Genomic DNA, 24,636 nt, shown 5'->3' on the forward strand with positions numbered 1-24,636 from the left:
CCAATCACACTAGAAGATAATTCAGTGCCTGTCTCACTATAGGAACCACATAAAATTCTTTGAGTAAGTTATCAAATCTTTTCATATCAAATTCAGATGAATTTTCCAAAAAAGTTACTTTCATCATATTTCTGCACTACTTTAGAGACAAATGCCTGGGATTTCAGATCCAAATTCCCTATTCGGGTTTCCAAAGCTTTCCAAGATCTAACAGGACTTTTTTCCACCTCTTGCGGTTTTCCAACCAGCATTTTCCATTTCCTATAGGCTTCTGTTCTCATTGCCCTCTTCCTCCTTTGTAGGTCTTGACTAAGAAGACATACATAGGTGATAATAATGTGGTTCAAATTCCAGGAGTGAGGCAAAGACAAATACATAAGGAAAGAGTTAGTAGTGAAGTTGATAACCTAGAAGCGAGGACCAGGAAAGCATGGTGTTATTGTCTCAGATCTAAAGACGAACTTGTTTAAAATGATGGTAGAGAGATCTAGCTCCTCACTGGCTACAGGGTTCCCATAACTAGTAAGTCTCTTCATTGTGTCCTTTCTCTCAGTGAATTTGCACACTTCTCTTCGCTTGGACTGTTTTTCCCTCTCACCAATTGCCCTCCCCCTTCATTCAGCAAACTCCTATTTATGCTTGTGATCTTTGCTCAAGTGTCACTTCTTCCAGGAAGCCTTTCTTGACCTACACTATCTCTTTGTCCATCACTTGCCCATTCCTTTAGTATGTGTTCTCATCTAATCTTGTTTTCCTCATTTTGGCTTGTTACTATAAAATTCTGTGTTTATATGTGCTATGGTGAGTGCTGTGAACTGTGCAAGACTGTTGAATCACAGATCTGTACTTCTGAAACAAATAATGCGATATATGTTAAGAAAAAAAAGAAGAAGATAGCAGGAGGGGAAGAATGAAGGGGGGGAATCGGAGGGGGAGACAACTATGAGAGACGATGGACTCTGAGAAACAAACTGAGGGTTCTAGAGGGGAGGGGGTGGGGGGATGGGCTAGCCTGGTGATGGGTATTAAAGAGGGCACGTTCTGCGTGGAGCACTGGGTGTTATACGCAAATAACGAATCATGGAACACTACATCAAAAACTAATGATGTAATGTATGGTGATTAACATAACAATAAAAAAATTTAAAGAAAAAAATTATGTGTTCATTCAGCTAGTCTCCATTTGGCTACTAGGCCTTACTGAGGTTCCATGGAGAGCATGTCTCCATTGAATCCCCAGCACTTGTTCCTGGGGCTGTGTAGAGCAGAGACTCAATAAATCATTGTTGAAGGAAAGAATGAAAACTAGCCCATTGTTTCCCTTCTCACTACTGAGCCTACTCAGACAGTGAAGACCTTACTGGGTGGGCACTGTGCTGATGTCTCAGGCACGTCACATCCAGCAGCTCAACTTCATAATGCCGAGATGGAAAGCACAGCCAAGCCAGGGCTCACCCGTCTGGCAAGCCCAGATACAGCCGGCTAGTCGGAGACTTTTCTGCCTACTATGCCTACTATGCCTTTCTCCCATCCTTCTCCCTGCCTTCTCAGAGCCCAGGCCCTGGGCTGATTCGCTTTGCTGCTTAGCAATAAAACTTTTCCACTAAGCACTTGATTTTTGGGCTCTTAGTATTTCTTGTAAACTTTAAATGTACCCTCCTTTGGCCCTAATCTGGTTCTTTTATTTCCTAACCTGTTATTTGTGACAGCCATTCTACCCCCCAAAAATGCTTTTAGAAGTTGCTAATTACTTGCTTTTATCTCCAAATGAAAACTTCCATATGTCCCTTATTTATAATCATAATCATGAAGATCTTGTCCATTAATAAAAGCAAAAGGGAGTCCCTCGACTGTTTTTTATGTTACACTTAATGTTATGTACACCAAAGAGAGAATGAAATTCCGGATTAGCTTTTTTGACACACTTATCCCTAGAAAATATGCCTGAGGTTCATACTGAAAAATAAGGAAAGCTTTTCCCAAACTATTTTAGGTCATATAATTTTCAAGACAAAATTTTTTTGGACACTGAAATTCAGATGCGGGGGCTGGAGGCTTTGATAAGCAGTAGTGGTACTCGTTCATTTACTCACCCAATATTTCTGAACATCTACTAGGGATGGTTCTGGATGCTGGGGTTATAGGGGCAAACAAAACAAAACAAAAAGTCTCTGATTTCTGGTAGTGAGAGAAGATTCAACCCCAATAAATACATAATCTGTCAAATGGAATGGTCAGGAGACAAGGTTATCTCTTTTGAGATCACTCCATCCACATGCCATAATAATCTTTATTTTTCTTCTTAAGAATCTCCATGTATACTTGTGGGATTGGGTAATGACTTGGTCTGGGTTTTGCTGTTAGAAAAAAGAAGGGAGGACTTTGTTTTCTCCTTCCAAAATCTGGCCTGGGGCTTATTCTCGCTCTCCTTTGGTGAGGTGCATCCTGAGTTACCAACAGCTACACTTTTGTGAACTAATGTGAACCAATTCCCTCTGCTCAGCAGAAGAATCAATGTGGGCTGACATCAAAACACAAGGATTTCAATGAAAACAAAACATGCTGGCAGGGAGAGTCTTAGACACTGTGCTAAACCGTGTTATCAGGAGAGAAGTTGTGGACTGTCCTCCTTTGTCATTCTCTGAGAACAAAGTAGACGTCAAAATGCCTGGCATAGGTAAGAAGAACCCTTTCCCAGAGACAAGCGGTTTGAGATTTCATTCTGGGATTATAGGAGTGTGACCCTTAATATTCTTAGATCTATGATCATATTTAAATTTTTTTTCACTATTTACATAGCCTTCTTTACGTATTCCTTCCATAGGATCGATTCCTCCATCCGTGCTCTTAACCACTTTATCACATAACCACTTAAAGAGTTGGGGGGTGGGGGCTAGGACAAGGCCTTGGGACTCCTGCTTGAGCCAGTGCCTACTGAAGACCACATGTCATGGGGCCTTAGCCTGAAGGCCTGCCTCGTGGCGAAAAGCCAACACACATCCATCTTGTGCCAAACTTCTTTCTTCGGAAAATGACTAAGTATGGCTCAAGCATAGTTAATAAAATTGCAGCTGAGATGAGACTGTGAGTCATCTGTCATACCCTGGTCTCTCTTTTGCTAATCAGTTGTGAGAAACATTTCAAAATCAGAGAGCTGCAGCAAAGAAATATGAGATCCTCAGACTTCTTGAGGCAATTAGAGACTACAGAGCAGAAGGCAAATCAGTCTTCCTGCCTTGACAGTCTTAAAATACACACTGGAAGTAGACTTTGGAGTTACACTATTTGGGACAGGTCTTGACCATAACACATTTTATTTCCTAAGAGGAAATAAAAATTACTCACTTCAGGACATGCATTCCACCCTCGCATCAGCAGAGATGATATGGGCTTGGGGATGGAGTAGCCAATGGGAGGTCTGATATGGTGGTAAGCCATGTCAGCTGCAGCAGCCGCTAGGAACCAAATTGATCATGTCAGTTCTGAAATCCACATGTTTGCTTCAAGAAACATATGAACAGACAATAAAAAGTCATCAAAAATCAATCTGTGCAACATTAGAGGAGACTCAAAGACAGCTCTCTGCTGGTTTTTTTTAATGCTTAAACAAAATGTTGGATAATTTGATACTATAAGTTAGTCTTTATAATTGTCCATTCATTCAGTTGTTCATTCAACAAATTGTGAACAGAAGGAACATAAACAGGATCAAAGAAGCATACAAAAGAACATACAAATAGCAAGCCGTTTGGTGTGTGTGTCTGAAGTATAGGGTATATGCGTGATGTTATAGGAAGTAAGGACTGAAAGGCAAATTGGACCAGACTGTACAATGTCATAAATCCCAGGAGAAAGAGCTTATATTGTACTTAGCAAGATGTGGGGTGCCACTGAACTTTGCAGTTCGGAAAGCACCTGTATCACTTGGACAAAATAGATTATTTTTTAAGCTTAAATTATCATTACTGGTTATAAGAATTTTCGGATTTTAAGATTTAATACTTATAAAGTAGTTATTATTTGCTAAACTTTGTTAGATACTTAAAATCCATCATTTTAGCTAATACCCCTCATTGACTGAACTCCCTAGTGTTACCTGTCTGCTTGGATTTCTGAATATTGCTCATCTCAAACTCCCCATTACAGTGTTGGGATTCTTGGGACTTCACTGTAGATCCCTGACTGTTGTATAGTTTCCTATTCTACAACCAGTGATTTCTGTAACTCTCTTGGAAACCAAGTTCATAGCTACTTTTACTGAACATATTTTGTATCAGGCAGCATGGTAGATACATACATAAGCTCTTTCAAACCTCCTAACAATCATCCAAAGTAGGTATTTCTCTGCGTGTGCGTGTATGTAACTAGTTTTTAATTTGTGAAAAAAATTAAATATAATTAGTAATTGGTGTAGCCTCTTGTTCCAGATTCCACACTCTCTTCAACCACTTCACATTGAAAATACTTTGTAAACAACACCTGAAGCTCTTTTTATTTCTCAGAAAAATTGCTCTGTACCAGTGGGAGGCTAAAGTTCCAGGATGTTGACTTCCTATCTTCTACATTTGTCATCAACATCTGTCTGTACCTTAATAACTTTTCTGATATGACCTATAACTATTACCTCTCTTCCACTAAAGTTTGCTCCAATTCAATCCTGTTTATAGATCTACTAATTTAGTGAAATTATATGTAATATAACTTAATCAACATTTTGCCTTATGGATTAGTCAGAATTACTATCTAATTTTGAAAAATGTAACATTTATACCTGTTTTCTGTAGAATTTCAGAAACATAATTAGAACAAAATCTTATTCAGAAAGGATAGTTGTTAATTATTTTGAGTATTTCTTATATATTCTTTTTATCATTGAGCTCATGCCCAATCAAATATATGATTATGTAATATTTTTCCCCTAAATATCAACATTTTTCCAAGTTATTAAAACTTCAGGTTAACATATTTTTAATAACTGTATTCTGTGTGACTTAATCATTCCTCAATTTTAGGTTATTCAAATTTGGGCATAAACACTTCAAAGTGTATCTTCTTCAGTATGACTTTCCCAGTTTCACAGACTGTTTATGATATATTTTTTAAAGATTTTATTTATTTATTTGACTAAGAGAGAGAGAGAGAGAGAGAGATCACAAGCAGGGAGCGCAGCAGGCAGAGGGAGAAGCAGGTTCCCCACAGAGCAGGGGGAGCCCAATGCGGGACTCGATCCCAGGACTCTGGGATCTTGACCTGAGCTGAAGGTGGTCGCTTAACCAACTGAGCCACCCAGGTGCCCTGTTTATGATATTTTGAGGGGAGAGATTAACATGTCAAAGGGCATAACTGAAGACTTTTGATACATACTGATAAACAGTTTTTCTAAAGAGTTGGACTAATTTATACTCTGAATATGTGTGAGAGAGTTTTCATTACATCTGCACCAGTATTAGGCTTTCACATTTTATGAAAGATTTTGCTAATATGAGAGGTAAATACGCCAGCTCATTTCTTGTTGGTTAAATTTTGTTCTTTGATGGATAGTGAGGCTTACTAGTTTCCTGAATATTTATTGGTTATTTGCATTTAAAATTTTAAGTTCACTTTGCCGGCCTGGTATTTTGGTATTTCCTTGCAACCGCAGTCTAAATGCACCATGTTTCCAGGTTGAGGGCAGTCAGAAATTCCATTTCTGCTTTTGTTTTCAATGCCATTTATAGAATATTTGCACTGTCACATTTGCCAACCGTTATCTAGCCACTATCAGCTACAGTTATAGTTGCCAACACTAAGAAAACAAAGACACAAAAGACTGGTCAAAACATCCTTAGCAAACTTAACATGATTTACAAAATGTGTCTTGTGTCAAAAAACTAGGTATGTTAGATTTCTCCCATTGGCTGCTCTTGATGATTTTTAATTCTTTTTGGAATGAGGTAAATAAATAAGCAAACAGATTAACTAATGCTTAATGATCATTGATCTTCAAACTCCACTTTTTCACCTTATGACCATTTGGATATTGTTGAGCTGGTGCAGCTATAAGCACATAAGCCAGTGTAGTGAACACATTTAAACTAATTATACATATCCTAATGGGTGGGGAGGGACTATTCATAAAGTGAGTTAAACTCAGATGCAGGTGCCAAATGTCTCCTCTGAAACCCTTTTAGACTCTGATATCAAGTCTATAAAGTTACTTGTTTGCTTCTTGGCACTGTGTCTGGAGAATCAGTTTAAGATGAACGATATTTAATTCTTCATTATTCAAAGTAGATTCTGCAAGTCCTTGGCATCTCCTTCTCCCTTTTGCTTTGTGCACTCTTGGCAGTGATACTACTCATTAGCACCTCCGCCAGAAAGTGGGCAATGCAACATGAGGGGTCATGGAATTGAGATTTGTCACCTTTGAGAGTACTTTGTCAGTCTTGCCTAAGTGGCCGTGCTACACCAACAGCTGGGAAATTTTCTGGTATTCCAGATTCAGGAAAGAGACTGTCAGCCCATTAATCAAGTGTTTTACCTTGATTGCTACATAAAATATGTTAAATGATTTATGTACATATTGGTTTCTACTTTTACAAGTGAAGCTTTGCTATTAAAAGAGAATAAGGCTAAATTTAAAAATATCAACTATTTATTGAGCACCTACAATTTCTTCAGCACTGTGATAATTATCAATGATCAATGATTTAGTGAAACTTGTAATCAAGATTCTAAAGTAGGACTGTCTAATAGAACCTTTTACAATGATGGAAATATTCTGCAGTGTTCAACATGGTAGCATATACCTATTAAGCACTTAAAATGTGGCTATTAAGCACTAAAAAGTGCTTAAACTTAATAAACTTAAATAACTGAATTTCTACTTCAGTTTCAGTTCATATAAATTTAAATTTAAATAGCCTCGTGTGTCTAGTAGCTTCCATAGTGGACTGCACAATTCTAGAGCATAGCTTTTTCCCACTCCCATTATCCTGAAAACAAGATTTTGTGAGTCAGCCTCAAAGGTTTATAGAACCATGGTATTGATTTGTGGATTCAAGTTCTTTATTGTTTATTAATACTTTATCAAGAAAAAAAGGATATTATTAGAGATCGTCAACAGGCATTCAGTACAACATGTGATAACCTTCATTCATTCATTCATTCATTCCTGTGACCAAATGTACCGAACATTCCATGAGAGTGATAATAAACTGAGAAAAAAATAAAGTGTTAGACTTTTCAATAAATTTGGTAAATGAATGAGTAATCATTAAAGAGATGAATTACTGGATTTTCACTGCTTTTTATGGTTCAATCACAAATTCAGAAAGGTGATCCTTTTTTCCTAAATGCTCTTTCACACCCTCTTTTCCTACATTACATCTAGGTCCCTTAGGTCTTAGCTTAAAGAACTGTCTCTGGGTGCCCTTCTTATGTACTCCCACAGCACTTGATACTACAATAACATACATTATATTATACTTAATTTTCCATTTATTTGCTTGCCTCTGTAAATAGATCACAAGCTCCTTGAGCTCAGGAACTGTAACTTTTCACCATTGTATCTCCTGTGCTTAGCATGATGACAGGAAATTAGTAGGCACCCAACTGATATGCACCAAATGAATCAGTAAATGAGGCAGTTCAAAATATGATTTCACTGGAGATCATATTTTGGTCATGGTATAGAGGACTCAGTAAACATTTATTGTACAAATAAATAAGGATTATGGATTAATGCCGATTAATATCTTGTTCATTATTATGTCTTTAGGACAGAGCACAATGCCTAGTCACCAAGAAACACCATGGAATGAATATGTTTAGTTTAATATTAAATTATGACACAATTAGGTAAATTATTGAGATCTTGTGGCATATTTAGTTCATAATCTCATCTTTCTTTTCAGAACATTTGGGAGGGGGCTTCCATAAACTGAAACAGTATGACTATTAAGAAATGCCCTTGGGGCACCTGGGTGTCTCAGTTGGTTGGGCATCTGCCTTCAGCTGTGGTCATGATCCTGGGGTCCTGGGATGGAATCCCACTTCAGGGTTCCCGCTTGGCAGGGAGTCTGCTTTTCCCTCTACCCTTCTCCCTCTGCTTGTGCTCTTGCTCTCTCTCATGCTCTCTCTCATGTCCCTCTCTCAAATAAATAAATAAAATCTAAAAAACAAAACAAAAACACACAAAAAAGAAAAACAAGAAATGTCCTTCACAAGGAAATGCGGGGGCCTCATTTCCAGGAGGCTTTGCTTTTAACTCTATGAGAGATCCTGACTAAGCTAATTTGCCTCTGTGAGTATTAATTTTTGTACATGTAAGATGAAGCAGTGAGGACTTTGTGTAATGGTGATAAGCATGGGCTTTGGGGACAAGGAGCCATACACTTAAGTCTTGACTGTCCCTCTTACTAGCATGTGATATTGAGCATATATCTTATCCTAATAGAACCTAAACCACAGGTTATCGTTAGAATTAAAGGAGATAGTGTACAGAGAGCATCTGGCACATTGTTGGTTCTCAATAAGTGTTAGCTGTTGTTGCTGTAATTATTATCATCTATAGAGCTAAGGGTTTCACTGATCCCTTTTAGTCTGAATCTAGAGAACTAGATATCAAAAACATTGTATATTTTCTGTTCTGTTTAGACCAGAAATCATAGTTCCTTTTGAGGTTTTTTGGGAGTATGAATACTAAGTAAAAGATTGCATTGAGTTACTGCAAATTACAAGGCTACAAACCATCTCATCTGTCACCAGCCCCAGCTCATAATGTAATATGGCTGTGGAGAGGATGACTATGCAGCTCTTCATGGTGAATTTAATTAGCTATATTGCTTATGGATAAATTGGTACTGGATTCTGAATTCCTAAATTAAACTATCACTTACGTTTTATAAAAATAAATCTAAGCATCTGTACAAAAAAAGAGCAATAAAGTACGGTATTTTACTTGTAAGCTTTGACTAAGATAAAACTGCTGGAATGTTTTTTATTTGTTTTTTTTTGTTTGTTTGTTTGTTTTAAGTTTTGATTGTGTGTATGTGTGTTTTAAAAAACACAATTGATTCTACCTCATTGTTTTTATGGGTTGGGCTGTGGTGAAACAAAGCAAATGCAGACCACTCTCCCAGCAAGAGCTGAGACACATTCTTTGTTAAACTGACACTTTTCAGTGATGTATCACCAGAGCATATAGCATCTGAGAGAGACCATGAGATTGCAATCTTGAGATTGCACTAAGAATGGCTTAATTTTTTAAACCACATCCCATTCTCATTACAGACTGTCAGAAGAATAGATTAATTTGCACCAGTGTCTATTCTCATTGCAATCTTTGTCAGTGTAATGAAGTATTGGAATGTTAATATAAGCTACGTTCATAGAAATATCACTATCCATTGGACCGATTTGATCTTTCCAGTGATCTGTGTAGTGATTGGCTGGCTCTACTCTTTTCAGTGATAAAGTGATAAAGATTAGCACAGCAAACACAGGATTTCAGAACTTTCGCCCACTCCTATTTTCCTATTACTTGTCCAAGCATAGTCCATATCATCAACGTGCTTATGCCTTTTAAGGTTATTTTATTTAGGATGCTTTAGGATCCTAATCATATATGGAGAACATAATCATCTAATATTTAAACAGGCGTAGCAAACACAAATGGCCACAAATATGGGATCCTGTGATATAACTGTGTCTCTAAATGTACTTAAATTCTTATTTTTTACAATCATATGTGAGACAAAAAAACTTGCAAGCCATATTTGGCCCCTATATTACAGTTTGCAACTCTGACTTAAAACTTCAATATGAAGTCTCACCAAAATCTGGCTAGAATGAATTGGCAGATGTTCTTAATTTGCTGCCACATCCGAGACTTAGATACAGCTTGGCACTGAGGAATCCCAGGACACAGAGTTGAGTCTCCTTGTGAACCAGCTGGCATCACATAGGAAGACAAAAGAAAAACAAGAGGCTTTCTTCTTTGGCCTCAAACTATAATCTGAAAGTGATCCACAAAATTTGGTACCTGGTTATAAGGGAATGGGATTGGATAAAATACATATTGATGGATTAATTTATCTTAGATTTGTTCTTTAGTTTTTCGTGATATATCAGAGGAGACAGACCCAGGAGAGACGTAAAATCTGGGAAGCAGGTGTTGGTTTCTTTCTCTGAAATGTATCCAGTACAGCTCTTGTTTGCCAGGTCAGACCAGCATCTTTTTCATCTTGCCTGGTTCTTCTCTCTGTGCTTGGCTTCACACCTTGGCTTCTTCTCTGCCTAATCTTGTCACTTCTCTCACAAATCTGCTTTCTCCCTGGATCCATCATCCTCCTTTTGGCTCAGCCAGAAGCCTGGAAATTAACCCTGACTCCTCCCTCTCCCTTGTGCTCCCACCTCAACCCATGGGCAAATCCCATTCAAATTTCCCACAACTGGCCTCCTTTCTCTTCTAAAGCCACTACCCTAGTTAAGGTTTTATACATCCTTATCTAGATTACCTGGTCTTCTTGCCCTTGGTTTCAAGCCTCTTCAATCTAGACTTTGCTTTGTAGCAAGAAGGAGTTTTGAAAATAATAATAGCGTTTAATTATTGCCCTGCTTAAACTCCTGCAGTGACTTTCCCTGTGAACACACAGGCCCTTCACCACCTGGCTCTAGGTTTACATTTACAGCATGTGCCTTGTGATGGATTCCCTTGTATTCTCTGATTCATCCCTGCTGAATTATTTGTGGATCTCTCATGCCTCTGCACCTTGCCCATACTGCTTTCTGTTAGAACTCCTTCTCTACCTCCCCACTATCTCTCATTTAATTAGTTTACATCTTTTTGCAGTTCAGGTATCATCTCTTCTCATATTCCTTCTCTGATACCATCTTCCCATTCTCCACAGTCTGGGCAGGAGACTCCTCCGGGGAGCATCTTTAGCACTCTGCTTCTCTCTAGTTGGGACTTAACTTCTGCTCTGTACTATGAGGGCCTGAGCAATGCCCTATTCTTCTCTGTTTTCCTTTTAACTCTAGCACAGTTCCCAGCCAGAGGAGCATTCAATGACAGCCTAAAGATAATAATAATAGCTAATATTTATTGAGTGCTTCCAATTCCCAGTCACCATTCCAATCTTTTGAGGTAGGTCCTATTATTATCTCCATTTTAAAAACAAAGTGAAGTATAGCTAGGTTAAGTAGCTTGCATACAGTTACAAGGCTCATGTTCTTACACATTATGCTGATTCCCTTTAGCCCATATGGTGTTAAACTGAAAGATGCTTTCTTAAAAGTTGAATTAATTGACAACATGTAAAAGCCTTTAGTTTCCTTCCTTCCTTCCTCTCTCTTTCTTTCTTTCTCTTGAGAGAGAGAGAGACAGAAAGAGAGAGAGAGAGAGAGAGCGAGCATGGACGCACGAGGTAGAGGGGGAGAGAGAGAAACTTAAGCAGGCTCTAGACCCAGTACAGAGCCCAACATGGGGCTCGATCTCACGACCCTGAGATCATGACCGAAATCAAGAGTCAGAGGCTTAACTGAATGAGCCACCCAGGTGCCCTAAGCCTTTAGATTTCTAACACAAACACACAGAAATTATTTTATATGGTAACAGTGGGCAGTGATCTCTACATTCCTGCATGGCACTGTTTGGCTGAAGCTGGGTAGCAGCTGTCCCTTTGAGTCAGAGCATGTGATTTCCTGTCCATCACACTGTTCTGTGTTAAGCATTTGCCTATTTCCTCTGGCCCTTTGGGCATTTGATCTCTCGGGTCACCCATAGGATGCTGGATGTGATGGCTTTTTGGTTCTTTCTAAGCCTGAGATTATAAGGTTAATTTGAATATATCCTATGCAAAAGAGACTCTAACTTCAAGTTCTTCTCAGTGCATACCCATCACTTGCATAAGAGTCAATGCCAATATTTGTGTTCCATTTTTGTATTTCTCCCAGGAGATAGGGTACTACTAAATCCAGAAGGATGAGCCATGTGTAATGTTGCTACTACTATAATTGATAATGCTGTCATACATTGTAGTCATGGATTTGTTCCTCTTTGTAAATGGCTAATATGTAGCTTATATTGAATCTGATGCTTCACATAATTTATTGCTGAACATATGCTAGATTGCCTAACCACTGCAATGATATAAACAGTCTCATTTCTTGATGCATGGTCACTGTCCAACTTTAAAAAATTCAACATCTATCACAAACAAACCCTCTTTCCAATAAAGTACTATAAATTCTAATATCTGGGATATTGGTATCAAGTTATTCTTAGGCAAGATTTTAACTGTTTTATTATATAATATTCTCCCTCTAAAAAGGGTAAATATTTCTGGGGGGGTTCATGACAGAAGGGATCTTTATCTCTTTGAAATATTCACTGTATAATTAGCAAAGGATAATGGAGAAGAGAAAATTCCAAAACTGTATGAGTACAATATGATAAATACTATAATAAATGATGACTTGGGGCATAGAGGAGACTGCATTAACCCAATATTAGAGAATTAAAGAAGATGTTGTGGGAAGAAGTGATATTTAAGCTAAGATCTAAACATTAATTAGGGTTCATATGATGGAAAGTGAGCAAGAATGTTTCAAAGAGACTAATGTGTGCAAAGACAGGGAAGAGGGAGGAAGCAAGTCATGTTGGGGAAAAGAAATGGGCCCTGGGCTGGAACATAGATGAGAGACTGTAAGTGGCAAGAGATAGACCTGGGCGGGAAAGTAGGAATGTAAGTGTGAGGCTTTGTAGATTGTTTCAAGAAATTTTGTTTTTATCTTAAGAGCAAAGGGAAAGCATTGGAGACTTTAAATAAAGGAGGCCAGATGATCTAACTTCAGTTTTTAGAAAGCTAAACCTAGCTATAGTATGGCAACTGGTGAAAAGAAGATGATAAGAAAACCTGGAGATAATGACACCATTTAAGATACAGTGCAGAGGGAGAGAAGTGGAAAGATTCAGGAGATATTTAGAAAGTAGGACAGAAAATAAGGAAATGAGTGAGAACAACAAGAAGGGAAGGACAGGAGGAATGAGCAAAAGAAGGAAAGAGAAGAGTCAAGGATGACTGGAGTTTTTATATGGGCTTTATGGAGAACGAGTGCCGTAAAAGCGTAGCATCCTAGGGGGTCTTGACCTTGTGTTACACTTCACCATCATCTCTCATCTTACAGCTGCAGAGAGTTTTCAGTTTACTAAGTTCAGTCATAACTACCATGTCATTCACCAACTGCATTTCCAGAGGAAAAGTTAGTAAAAGGCCAGAAGAAATGGGACACACTGGGAATGGGAAGCAAAAGATGGCTCCAGTGGCTGGAGCACGTGACGTAAAATGATGTGAGCAAGGTCAAGATACAGAAACACGTAGAGTTGTGCAGGGCATGTTAATAACTTTGAGATTTAGTCCTAAGAACACGGGAAGCCATTGGACGATTTTAAGCAATAGTGGCATAATTGGTTTGATGTTTTAAAAATACCATTCCAGTAGCTCTCTGAGGAGTGGAGAGGAAGTGGGGCAGAATGAAGGGAAAGAAGTCAAATGGCTATTGCAATAGTTACAGTGATAAAGATGGCAGCTTTGACTAGCATAGTGGTGGGTGAAATTTGGAGAAGGACCTCTGTATAGGTCCTTGAGGTATATATCTCATCCCTTCTGTTTTTTGTTCATTGTTGTTTATCACAGTCTTTGCTTGTGCAAGAAGGCAAGAAAAAGATATAAAAAGACATACAGATTGAAAAGAAAGAAAGTTTTCTTTATTTACAGACCACAAAATCATCTATGTGGAAAATCTCAAAGAATGTAGAAAAAAGCTACTTGGATGGATAAGTACATTTAGCAAATTTGTAGAGTACCAGGTTGATATTTAAAAATTAACTATATATGGTGATTAACATATCATAATAAAAAATTAACTGTATCTTTCCTCTAGCAAAGAACCACTGGACATTGAAATTTTAAAAAATAACATGTATAATAGTATCAAACACAAAATGCATAGAGATAAGTGTAAAAAAATGTGCAAGGTTTGTATGCTAAAAACTACCAAACACACTGATGACAGAAATTAAAGAAGACATAACTGAAGGGAGAGCTATACCATGTGGACTGATTGGAAGATTCAGTATGCTTAAGTTGTCAGTTCTTCGCAAACTGATCCATAAACTCAATGTAATCTACCCAAAATTCCAGTGGGCTTTTTTTTTTTTGGTAGAAATAAATAAGCTGAGTCTAAAATTTATATAGAAAAGCAAAAAGCCGAGAAGAGCCAAAGCAATTTTTATAAAGAAGAACATAATTGGAGGATTCATATAACCTGATTTCAAGATTTAACTGTAACCTTTCAATATAATATGGTATTAGTGTAAGGGTAGACACATATCAATGGAACAGAGCCCAAAAATAAATACACATATACTGTCAATTGATTTTTGACAATAGTAACAAAATAATTTAATGGAGAAAGGAAAGTTTTTTCAACAAATCATGCTGGAAAATTAAACATCCATATTAAAAAACAAATTTTTAATGAAGAATTTTTTAAAAGATTTTATTTATATGAGAAAGGGAAGGAGAGAGAGAGAGAGAGGGAGCACAAGCAGGGGGAACTGCAGAGAGAGAGGGAGAAGCAGGCTCCCCATTGATCCTGGGACCCTGGGATCATGGGATCATGGGATCACGACCTGAGCTGAAGGCAGATGCTTAACTGACTGAGCCACTCAGGTGCCCAAAAAACAAATAAATTAACAAAAGAATAACAAAAACTCATACCTGTGCCGTTAGAAAAAGAGAACACAAGCAGATTTTATAAATATAAAACCTAAACCTCTAAGAGTTCTATAAGAAAACATAGGAGGAAATTTTTGTAGCCTTATTGATGCAACCATATTTTAGGAAGGATACCAAAAAATGTGATTTAAAAGTTTGATAAGATAGACTTCATTGAATTTAAAAACTTCTTTCAAGACATTGCTAAGACTATGAAAAGGCAAGCCACAGGCTAGAGAAAAATACTTTCAAAATGCATAGCAGATGAAAGACTTCTACCTAGAATCTAAGAACTCTTACAAGGAAATAATAAGGCAATCTGAACAAACACTTCACCAAAGAAAGAGGTATGAACACACATAAACATGTGAAAAGATTATTAACATCATTAGTTGTTAGAGAAATATAAAATAATACTACAATGATATACCATTACATACCTACTTAAATGGCTAATATTTTATTTAAAACAGGCAACAAAAAAGTCTTGTCAAGGATGTGTAGCAACTGGAATTCTAATCCATTGCTGGTGGGAATCCATAATGGTAAAAACACCTTAGAAAAACTCTTATCATAAGATCTAGTAGTCATCTCTTACATGTTTATTCAACAGTAATAAAACCATCCACACAAAGAACAGAATGGTCTTAACCATCTTATTCATAGTAGTCCCAAAGTGAGAATAATTCAAATAATCATCAACTCGTGAATGCATAATTAAAGTGAGATACATCCACAAAATGGAATATTACTCAGGAACAAAAAAAGAATGAATTTCTGAAAATCAACAACATGATTGCATTTATAGGACATTCTGGAAAAGGCAAACCTATAATGACATAAATCAGATGAGTGATTGGTGGGGGCAAATTTCCAGTCTAATGGTGAATACAAGTAAGTAAATAGAATGACAAGACATAAAAGCAACTCAAAATGAAAAGACAGAAGCAAATAAAATTTACCTTAAACCTCAAGTATGTGTATATTTTTCATGTGGTTAAATTCCATATCTCTACAGTCTACATGTACACAGAGTATAATGTATATTATCACCAAAAATTAGGCTCACTCACAAAGCCCCATTTTTGGAAGGTATCCATTTATGTAATACAAAATTATTAGGAAAAGCAATTCTTTTCTATAATGTGAGACAAGCAGAAAACAGTCCTGATAGGTTATTTTTATGTGTTGCTACTTTCAGCTCACCCTTATATACACACTAAAAAGGAGCATCTAGAATCTAATCTCAAAAAATAAGTATTACAATGTCCACGTTATTTGCACCCACCTGCCATGTGACCGTAGTCATTTGTTGTTTTATTAACCACAGATAAATCAAAGCCTTAAACTTTAATAAAATATACCAATGCTTGTGTGTGCCTGTGTCTCAAAATCACACAGATCATTAAGTTTTCTGGATTTGGCACACGCTTTAAAAGACACTGAGGGGTGCCTGGGTGGCTCAGTTGGTTAAACGGCTGCCTTTCGTTCAGGTCATGGTCTCGGGGTCCCGGGATCGAATCCTGCTTCAGGCTCCTGGCTCAGCGGGGAGCCTGCTTATCCTTCTCCCCACTGCTGTGCCCTTTCTCTCTCATTACCTCTCTTTCTCAAATAAATAAATAAAATCTTTTAAAACAAAAAAAACCCAAATTGAAATTGTTTACTTAATTCTCACCTTGCCCACCCACCGAGAGTAATAATTTTTTGGAAAAAAGTGTTTCTTGAAGTCATGAAAATGCACAGAACTCTGGAAAACAGAGAGACTTTGCAGGATGTCTTACCTGGCTTGAGATGAGCGAATGGAATTTCACCAGTGAGAAGTTCCCACAGACACAGAGCGTAGCTGAAGACGTCAGCTTTGATGGTGTAGCGTGTGCACTGCGTGAACACCTCAGGAGCCATCCAGCGGAGGTTCTGCGTGTCCAGAAACATCCACAAGTCATTTACCAAGTGTTTAGTTATTCCATTGTAGAACAGTGTTTTTCTTAGTAAGGATTTAAGTGTTCTCACAATTGTTCTTGAAAGATATATACATAAAATAACATCGATTGCCCTATACTGTGCAATAAAATGGTGTGTTTATACATAAATAGCAGGTTTACTCTTGTTGCTCATTTTTACAAAGGGCATTTTTTAAATCATTGGAAGATCATGAGATTCACAATTCTTCCCAAAATATTGCAACAATATTAATCATCAAGTAACCCTGCATCTTATAAAGTGATGATCACAGCAGCAGCATTTTCAGTTTACTTCTAAGCACCTTACCCCTAGAAGCCATAGAAGCTTCTGAATAGCCAATCACAATTCACCCAAGAGCTCTATGCCTCCCTGGGGGTGAATCACACACTGTGGGAGGCACCTTCCCTCCTTTAGATCTTCAGGTTGTAATTTAGGAAGTCACTAAATCAGACCCCTAAATAATGCCTTCATGACTGAGAAGAGAAAGGACCGTAGGGGAGTGCCCAGAATATTCCTATGAAGCAGATATCTTACTGGCAGGATCACATCTGTCACACCTCCTTTGTTTGCCCAGTTGTGTTATTTCTGAATGCGGTTTGGGCAATAAATATTCCGGGAACAAAGTCTATAAAACGTTATAATCTTCTCTGTACAAAGTTTTATATTCATGTTTTGATGGCATTATTTACATTCTTTTCACTTGCAGTTATGTATTTTTTGGTTTTAAATATAAGTTTCCATTCTGGGATGCAAATGCATAATTTTGATTTATTTGTGGTTTAGGGGAAAGAGCAGTAGGTTTTGAGTTAGGAGATGGAAATTGCAGTTCTAGCTCTACCATTGCCTGTTTGGGCAGATCTAGAGAAATCTCATATGCTTCCTGGACCTCAGATTCCTCAAGGGCAAACAGAGGAGGCAGGCCCTTCCAGCTCTAAAATCCCATGGATCCATAACCTTATCAATGAACTTCACCAAACACCTTCTTTCTTTGTATTTCCACTGAAGGAAACCAGTATTCTTTTATTGTTCTTCCTGAAATTCTATGCAGAGCTGTCTGCTGATAATTCTTTTGAAGTGTCTATCTTATTTTGAAATCATGCATAATTACAGCATTCCAAGAATATCTCTGTTCTGATTATGGTGCTTATATGCAATTCTTCCACATCAGCTTTTACATTCCAAATAGTCTCCACTTATGTAGCAGATTATGCATTGTGTCACAACATTGCGTAAGTGGAAGTAGGCATATGATGTGCCCATTTTTCCACAGGGGAGTAATAGAGTAATTAGCCAACTTACACAAGGCCCCTTAACTAGTAAGAAACAAAATAGCCTTCAAAATAAATCTAGAGTAGTGTTGTGCTTAAAGACTACATTGCTAGAATAAAAGAATTACTTGCTGTTGGTGACATTCAATTCAATTTCTTCCAACAAAAGTTTATCTACCCAGTCTGGATGTGTTTTAGAGTCACCCGGGGAAACTTAATAGATACGGGTACCCAAGATCAACCCCAGGCCAATGAAATCAGAATTTCTGGGCGTTAGATTCAAGTGGCATACTTTCTAAAACAGTTTCTGAAGTGATTCCAATATGCAGCCAGGATTGAGAGCCACTGATTTAGCTATCTCTATGTCCCAGGTCTGCATGTCCTGTCAAAAAGAGGACTCATTCTTCCTACCTCGCTTACCTCATATCTTACCATTCTCCTTTTGCTTACTCTACTCCAGTCATTCTGTCCTTAAACACACAGAGAATTTTCCTGCCTCAGGGCCTTTGCACCTACCGTTCCCTCTGTATTTCTCTTCTCCCTATGTGGATGACTGCTGGTCAGGTCTCTCATCAGATGTTATCTTTCCCTCTTGCCCTATCTAAATGGCACCCCTACTACTCTCCATTCATATGCTGTGCTTTGTTTGTTCTTCATAACACTTATCACCACCAATATATATTTTGTTAATTTGTGCAGTGTCTAACTCCTTCTAGAAGAATATTAGCTCCATAGGAATAAGAAAAATAATTTGGTCACTGTAACATCCCCAGTTCCTAGAAGAATGTCTGGCATCTAGTAAGTAGTCCATAAATATTTGTTGGATGGATAAGTGAAATCTAACTGGGGAAACCAGCATGAATAATCCTGCTTACAATACAACATGGTCCATGATGTGGTTCCTGCCTTCCACTCTAATGCATCTTTCACTCTCTCTTTCTCACACAGTGCATGCCAACAATGCCAATCTATTTGAAGTTCCCTTAGGAAGTCTGATATTTCTCATTCTCCCCTGTGACTTGGCTCACACTGTTGTTCATTCTACCGGCCACTCCTTTCTGTTTTCCCTCCACCTAATTTATGCCTATTCATCCCACCTGAGCTCCCATGATGCTTTGTCACACCTTATTTACCACTGAATTTCCACACTGCTTTCAATCTATCTGCTTATTACCATGTTTTCCCCATTGGAAAATGAGCTCCTTGAAATTAAGGACTAAGCTCTTCTTCACATGTTGCATTCCTGGCCCTTTGCACAATGCCTGATACATGGTAGGCCCTCAATAAATGCTTGTAGACTGAATGAATAAGAGTTTAAATTAGCAGTGCAAAATGCACAGAAGCCCAGACAGAAAAGTGCATGGGGAGGAGGCAGCAGGGGGGACATTATGCAAGGAAAGGCACTTAAAATTGATAAAATTTCCTGGGTCTTGCAAGATGAGTAGACTCCTTTTAGGTGGGGTGCAGTAGAGGGCTATCCAGGCAGAGAAAACCACACCAGCAGAGTCACAGGGATATGAAGGTGAAAGCATGTTTGGGGAATGACCAGGAGGCTTGTGTGCTGGGCTACAGGGGACTTGAGAGAAGTTGCTGTGGGGGAAGAGGTCACGGAGGGGTCCTGAGCCAGGCTGGGGAGGAGAGGAGGCTGCCAGGCAATGAATTTGGATTTTGGCCTGTGGGTAAGTGGATATCTTTTTTTTTTTTAAGATTTATTTATGTGTGTGTGAGAGAGAGAGAAAGAGAGAGAGAGCATGCATGTGCGTGGGGGGAGGGGCAGAGGAAGAAGGAGAGAAGGTATCTAAGCAGACTCCCCACTGAGCACGGAGCACGACACGGGGCTCGATTCCGGGACCCTGAGATGAGGACCTGAGGTGAAATCAGGAGTTGGATGCTTAACAGACTGAGCCACCCAGGCTCCCTGGGTAGTGGGTATCTTTGATGGTTTACAGGAGGAGGTGAATTGTCAGAACCCAATATTTGGCTGACGCTGCAAAGAATGAGTTGGAAGAGAATACTGGAGTTAGAATCCTACTTCTAGTTCAGAAAAGAGATGATGAAGACCTGAACTGAAGTGGAAAATGAGAGGTTGGGTTGAACTTAAAACAAGCATGCAAACAGAAAAAGTGAGTAAAGTCAGGGGAAGCAGGGAAGGAAGGAATGGAAAATTACCTCAAACTTGGGTAATTAAATAACATAGGTAGTCTAGAAAGAGAAGTTACTTTTTGGGGGTGTGGGGGGAGCAAAGGAGAGAGCAGGTAATGAATTTAATAGCAGACGTTTTGAGTACAATTATTCTTGCTTCAGACATTATAACTTCTATTTTACTTAAACATTGATGCTTGGTTATGTGACATTTTGCCTTATAATGCTAAAGTAGAAGAAATTTGTTAATAGATGCTGGTTAACTACAAATTCTATAGTTAGTTATCGATTAAATGTTCGCTCCACTACTTCATAAGAAGATCTAAAACCGAAAGCCAATTAACCATGCCTGCCATGTACTTTTTTAAGTTATATTTGAAACAAATTCTGTATCATTTTGCCCATTGCCTTTTCCAAATATATATCTAATCTATTTTTCTGGTAGAGCCTTGAAAGAGTTCTTTTGAGGGCTTAGTGCAAATAAAAACAACACAGTATCCTGCCTCTGGGACAATTGCAATGCTTCCAGTTAAAGCTGTTCTCATCTCACTTCGCCTCATGCTGAGTTTACACATTTTAATTGTTTCATAATTATAGGGAACACAAGCAGCAGCAAACCCCAGGTTGTTTTGTCATGTTGTCTTCGTCCAGAGACTGTAGAAATCTTGATTCTGAGGGAAGGAGAAAACGAATTCATGTCAAAGGAAATATCTTTAAAAATAAGGTCAAAATCACAGCTATAATTTTGAAACCCCAAGAAACCTCTATCTTATTTAAATGTTCACTTCCTTTCTTTTAGCTGGGGATATCAAAGATGAAAAACTGAAAATAAATGATATACTTTTAAGATTCAGGGTCACTGAAATTTGAATGACTTAGAAAAGTATAGCTGTCAGTGTGAAATCCATTTTCAGATTCGTCATACAATATGAGGGACCAACTAGGAATGAAGAAAGAGACTGATGTCATTCGGGATATTATTCATGGAAATCTCACCTCCAAAATCTGCCACCACAGCATGCCCATCCTCACAGAGAAGAATATTATGACTATAAAAAAAAACAAAAAACAAAAAACAACTTTGAGTAAACTTTACTATTACTGAATCCAGTGCCTTAAGGAAAAGGATGATATTTGTTTACCCACAGGATAAAGAAGCTGCAAAAGATGACCAGAGATCTTAGGTTAGTGAGTCTGATTTTCTGAATTTTGCTAATTCAAAGGGAATATTTACAAAATCATTTTATATCTAACTTTCAAAGTATACAAAGTATCCAACTTTGTGTAGATCTTCTAAACTTGTCAAAAAGTCCCATTAGCTGAAGATCAGTTTTTCAGATACTTGAGGTTCAGTTGCTAATACAATTGTAACAGTGTCAAAGGCATCTCTGAGCATATGAGAGTCAGAGCAAGGGAACCAGCTTGCTGGAACCCGAGGTATAAGGACAGTTCAAGTCAGAGCCCGACGTGAACACCGTAAAAGGACCCTTTGTGGAAAATGTCTTGGCCAGTATCTTCTAGCTACAATTCCAGGAAGAAGAGTGTTTTTAAGACTGCCACTAGCACTAGCAAAACCACTTTTTAAGTTCTTAGGGAAGAAAAGGTATAAAGGTCATCAAAATCTTTCCAGACCATAATTCAAGCTAGATTAACAATGTCCTTCCTTTTCAAAAAGTAAATCAAGACTGGGAAAGCCCCAAAAGAGGTCGTTCCTCCCACATGTTGGTGAAATGAGTTGTGGGATATCTTAGGGACAAGCATATCATGATTCAAGATTGTCTTTGAGTGCTTCTTACTGAATGCCTTTCTTCATGCTCATTTCACATTTGGCTTGTAAATGAGTCATTTCAGTATTAGGAGATCCTCCACTGGATTTCTTTTAGTGTCCATAGGCTATACTATATTTATTTTATTGGCTCTATCCTTAATTGTTTTGCTTCGTGATCAATATAAGGAAAACACTATTATTTTCTAGTCCTGAATAAGTCCTGAATAAGATATTGAATCCTTTGCATAAGTGCTTTTTTGTTGCTGACTGGAGCTTTATTTACTAAGTTATTTTTGAACTTCCTTAGTATCATTAGTGACTTTTATTTCTGTGATATAGACTTAATCCTCTTTTCAACTACCAAAAATCTAGACTATGTTTAAAGTCACTGTGCTTGGAAAAACCCAGTGTAGAAGTAATCAAGGATGTCAAAACAAAATCCCCAAATCCTCTCTTTAACTACAAATTTATCAGTTGCTACATGTGATGAGATGACTGTCATGATAAAGAACTTGATAGCATCAGGAGCTCTCTGGAAGTTCAAGTACAACAAGAAAAATACATCTAATTTTGTACCACTAGGTTCTTTGTAGGATTTATGGGAGTTTCAATACCACAATCCCTTGGTCTATCAAGGGATAATGGGTGTTACATTTTAGAGATATCATTAAAACACATACTGAGCATGGATTCCCCAATCATCATACATTTCTATGTATAGCATCCTGTCTGTTATTTTATTTTAATTCCAATTGGTTACCTAGAACAGTGGTTATTAAAAAAATATTTTTAGGCGTATAATCTCAACATGTAAAACAGATTTGTAAATGGATCTGCTGCTCTAGTTCAATATGGGGAAAGGCTCCCAGAACTACTAAACCTTCACTTTTTCCATAATAGTAGTCATCCAGGCAATAGCTTAAAATCATGGATCTTGAGAAGCCCTCAGATAAGTTACATCTATATGGAATATTTAGAAAATTTCTTCCAAAGTAAATATTTTATATTATTCAGAATGATGTTATAGCAGCTAGCTGGAGTTGGGGCGGAGCGTTTAGCAAAATTTTACCCTTTTATCAAAGAAATTGGGCACCCAGTACATCACGGTATGAGAAGCAGGATATCTCAGGATGCGTGGATTATGCTCACTGCTGTACCTCTGCTGTTTTTAGCACATGCATTACATAGAAGCATTCAATAAACATTTGTTGAACACATAAAAGAAATAGAAAATAGTCATGAGTATTTTTTGAATACCACTCATCAATCTACTGATAAATATTTAGAATTCACAGAATCCTACAATTGGAAGGGACATTAGAACTAACTTAGCATAACCCTCTTAGTACCTAGAAGAGTCCAAAGCTCAGAGAACTTCATGTATCAATGGAGATTACATAGGTAACTAGTAACAGTGAAGACATAGACTCTAGTTCACGAAGGCCATTCTTTCAGAACTTAGAACAGGGACTGGCAAACAGTAGGTGAGAAATGCATTTTATGAATTATTCTTGTGTTAGGTTATGGACCTATCCCCACAAGCATGACATTTTCTTTCCTCACATTATCAAGATACTCTGAGAGATGCAAAGTGAGGCAAGTTATGAATTTCATCTTCAAGGAACTTAAAATCAGCTGATAAAAATAAAGATGAATGTGGGTTATGTAAGAATTCAAAGAAAATTGTGTAGGTTAAAAAAGGAAATTATTTTTGAAGTGGGACTGGAGGGAAAGTCTGTAAGTCTATAAATACAATTTGGCTGAATGCTGGTCATATACCAAGAAATTCTCTATATACTGGAATATAGTGGTGAACAAGATAGGCAAAGAGTTTGTGAGCCGATGTAGTCAGGAGGAAATGGGGCAGAAGATGAAGGGAGAAAAGAAGTCTAAGTTGGGGGATGATCTTAGAAAGGTCAAGAGCTGGGGATACCTATAGTTTCTATCAGGAATTATAGGAAGAATATACTTCCTAATTGGAGTACATGCTGCAGAATAATGGAGGAAAACTGAGTGAAGGTGGTGTTGGATTATTACAAGGAGAGATGAAAGCCGGGAAGGGAATTCTAGGCCTGATGCATGGAGATAGCACATTTTTATGCATAAGGGCGATGCTCTGAAAGCAGAAAGATTAGTATTCAAGAATAATTTTAGGCCCTGGGTACAGAAGGCCAAAAGTAGAAAGAGGGGAAAATAAACAAGATAGGATTAATCCATCAAAACATCTGAAAAAAAGTGTCTAGGTCTTGGGATAGCTTAGATATAGAGACTAAAGGGAACAGAAAGCCAAGGATCATCCTTCATCACACTTCAACTTTTCTAGTTTGGAGTTCCTAAGCACAAGGCAATAACATATCCAATTAGAAGGGATTGTCTTACTAAAAACCCTATGCTTTTTTCTTAAGATTTTATTTGTCAGAGAGAAAGAGACAGAGAGAGAGCACAAGAAGGGGGAACGACAGGCAGAGGGAGAAGCAGGCTTCCCGCTGAGCAAGGAACCTGATGCCGGGCTCGATCCCAGAACCCTGGGATCATGACCTGATTCAAAGGAAGAGGCTTAACTGACTGAGCCACCCAAGTGTCCCAAATCCTATGCATTTTTATGAAAAGGGTAGTGGCTGAAGTGGGAGGCTGAGAAACTTCAAAGTCAGTGTTTTGCTTGGCAAGATTGGACTCACTACACAAAAAATTATTATGTTTATCAAACTAAAATGAACATGAACTCGGGCGCCTG

At 37.9% G+C, this 24,636-nt stretch overlaps 1 protein-coding gene across 7 annotated transcripts in view; it reads right to left on the reverse strand.

The window, feature by feature from the left end:
- The window catches only part of TNNI3K (TNNI3 interacting kinase), a 312,765-nt gene that overhangs the window by 74,942 nt on the left and 213,187 nt on the right, over window positions 1–24,636 (reverse strand). For 6 of the 7 annotated variants that reach the window (XR_012379408.1, XM_073896522.1, XM_073896521.1 and 3 more), the window contains 4 exons: window positions 21,131–21,183; window positions 20,753–20,805; window positions 16,544–16,676; window positions 3,346–3,455 (listed from right to left, as the gene is read on the reverse strand). Coding sequence is in view for 6 of the 7 variants with exons in the window: in XM_073896522.1 (XP_073752623.1) it covers window positions 3,346–3,455; window positions 16,544–16,676; window positions 20,753–20,805; window positions 21,131–21,183 (349 nt within the window). In the remaining variant the exon portion in view is untranslated. The remainder of the gene's footprint in view (window positions 1–3,345; window positions 3,456–16,543; window positions 16,677–20,752; window positions 20,806–21,130; window positions 21,184–24,636) is intronic. The other variant, XM_073896524.1, reaches the window with a different exon arrangement.

The sequence above is a fragment of the Callorhinus ursinus genome, unplaced genomic scaffold (assembly GCF_003265705.2).
Source record: "Callorhinus ursinus isolate GAN/ISIS: 27379988/994484 unplaced genomic scaffold, GSC_fseal_2.0 scaffold9, whole genome shotgun sequence".
NCBI classification, from domain to species: domain Eukaryota; kingdom Metazoa; phylum Chordata; class Mammalia; order Carnivora; family Otariidae; genus Callorhinus; species Callorhinus ursinus.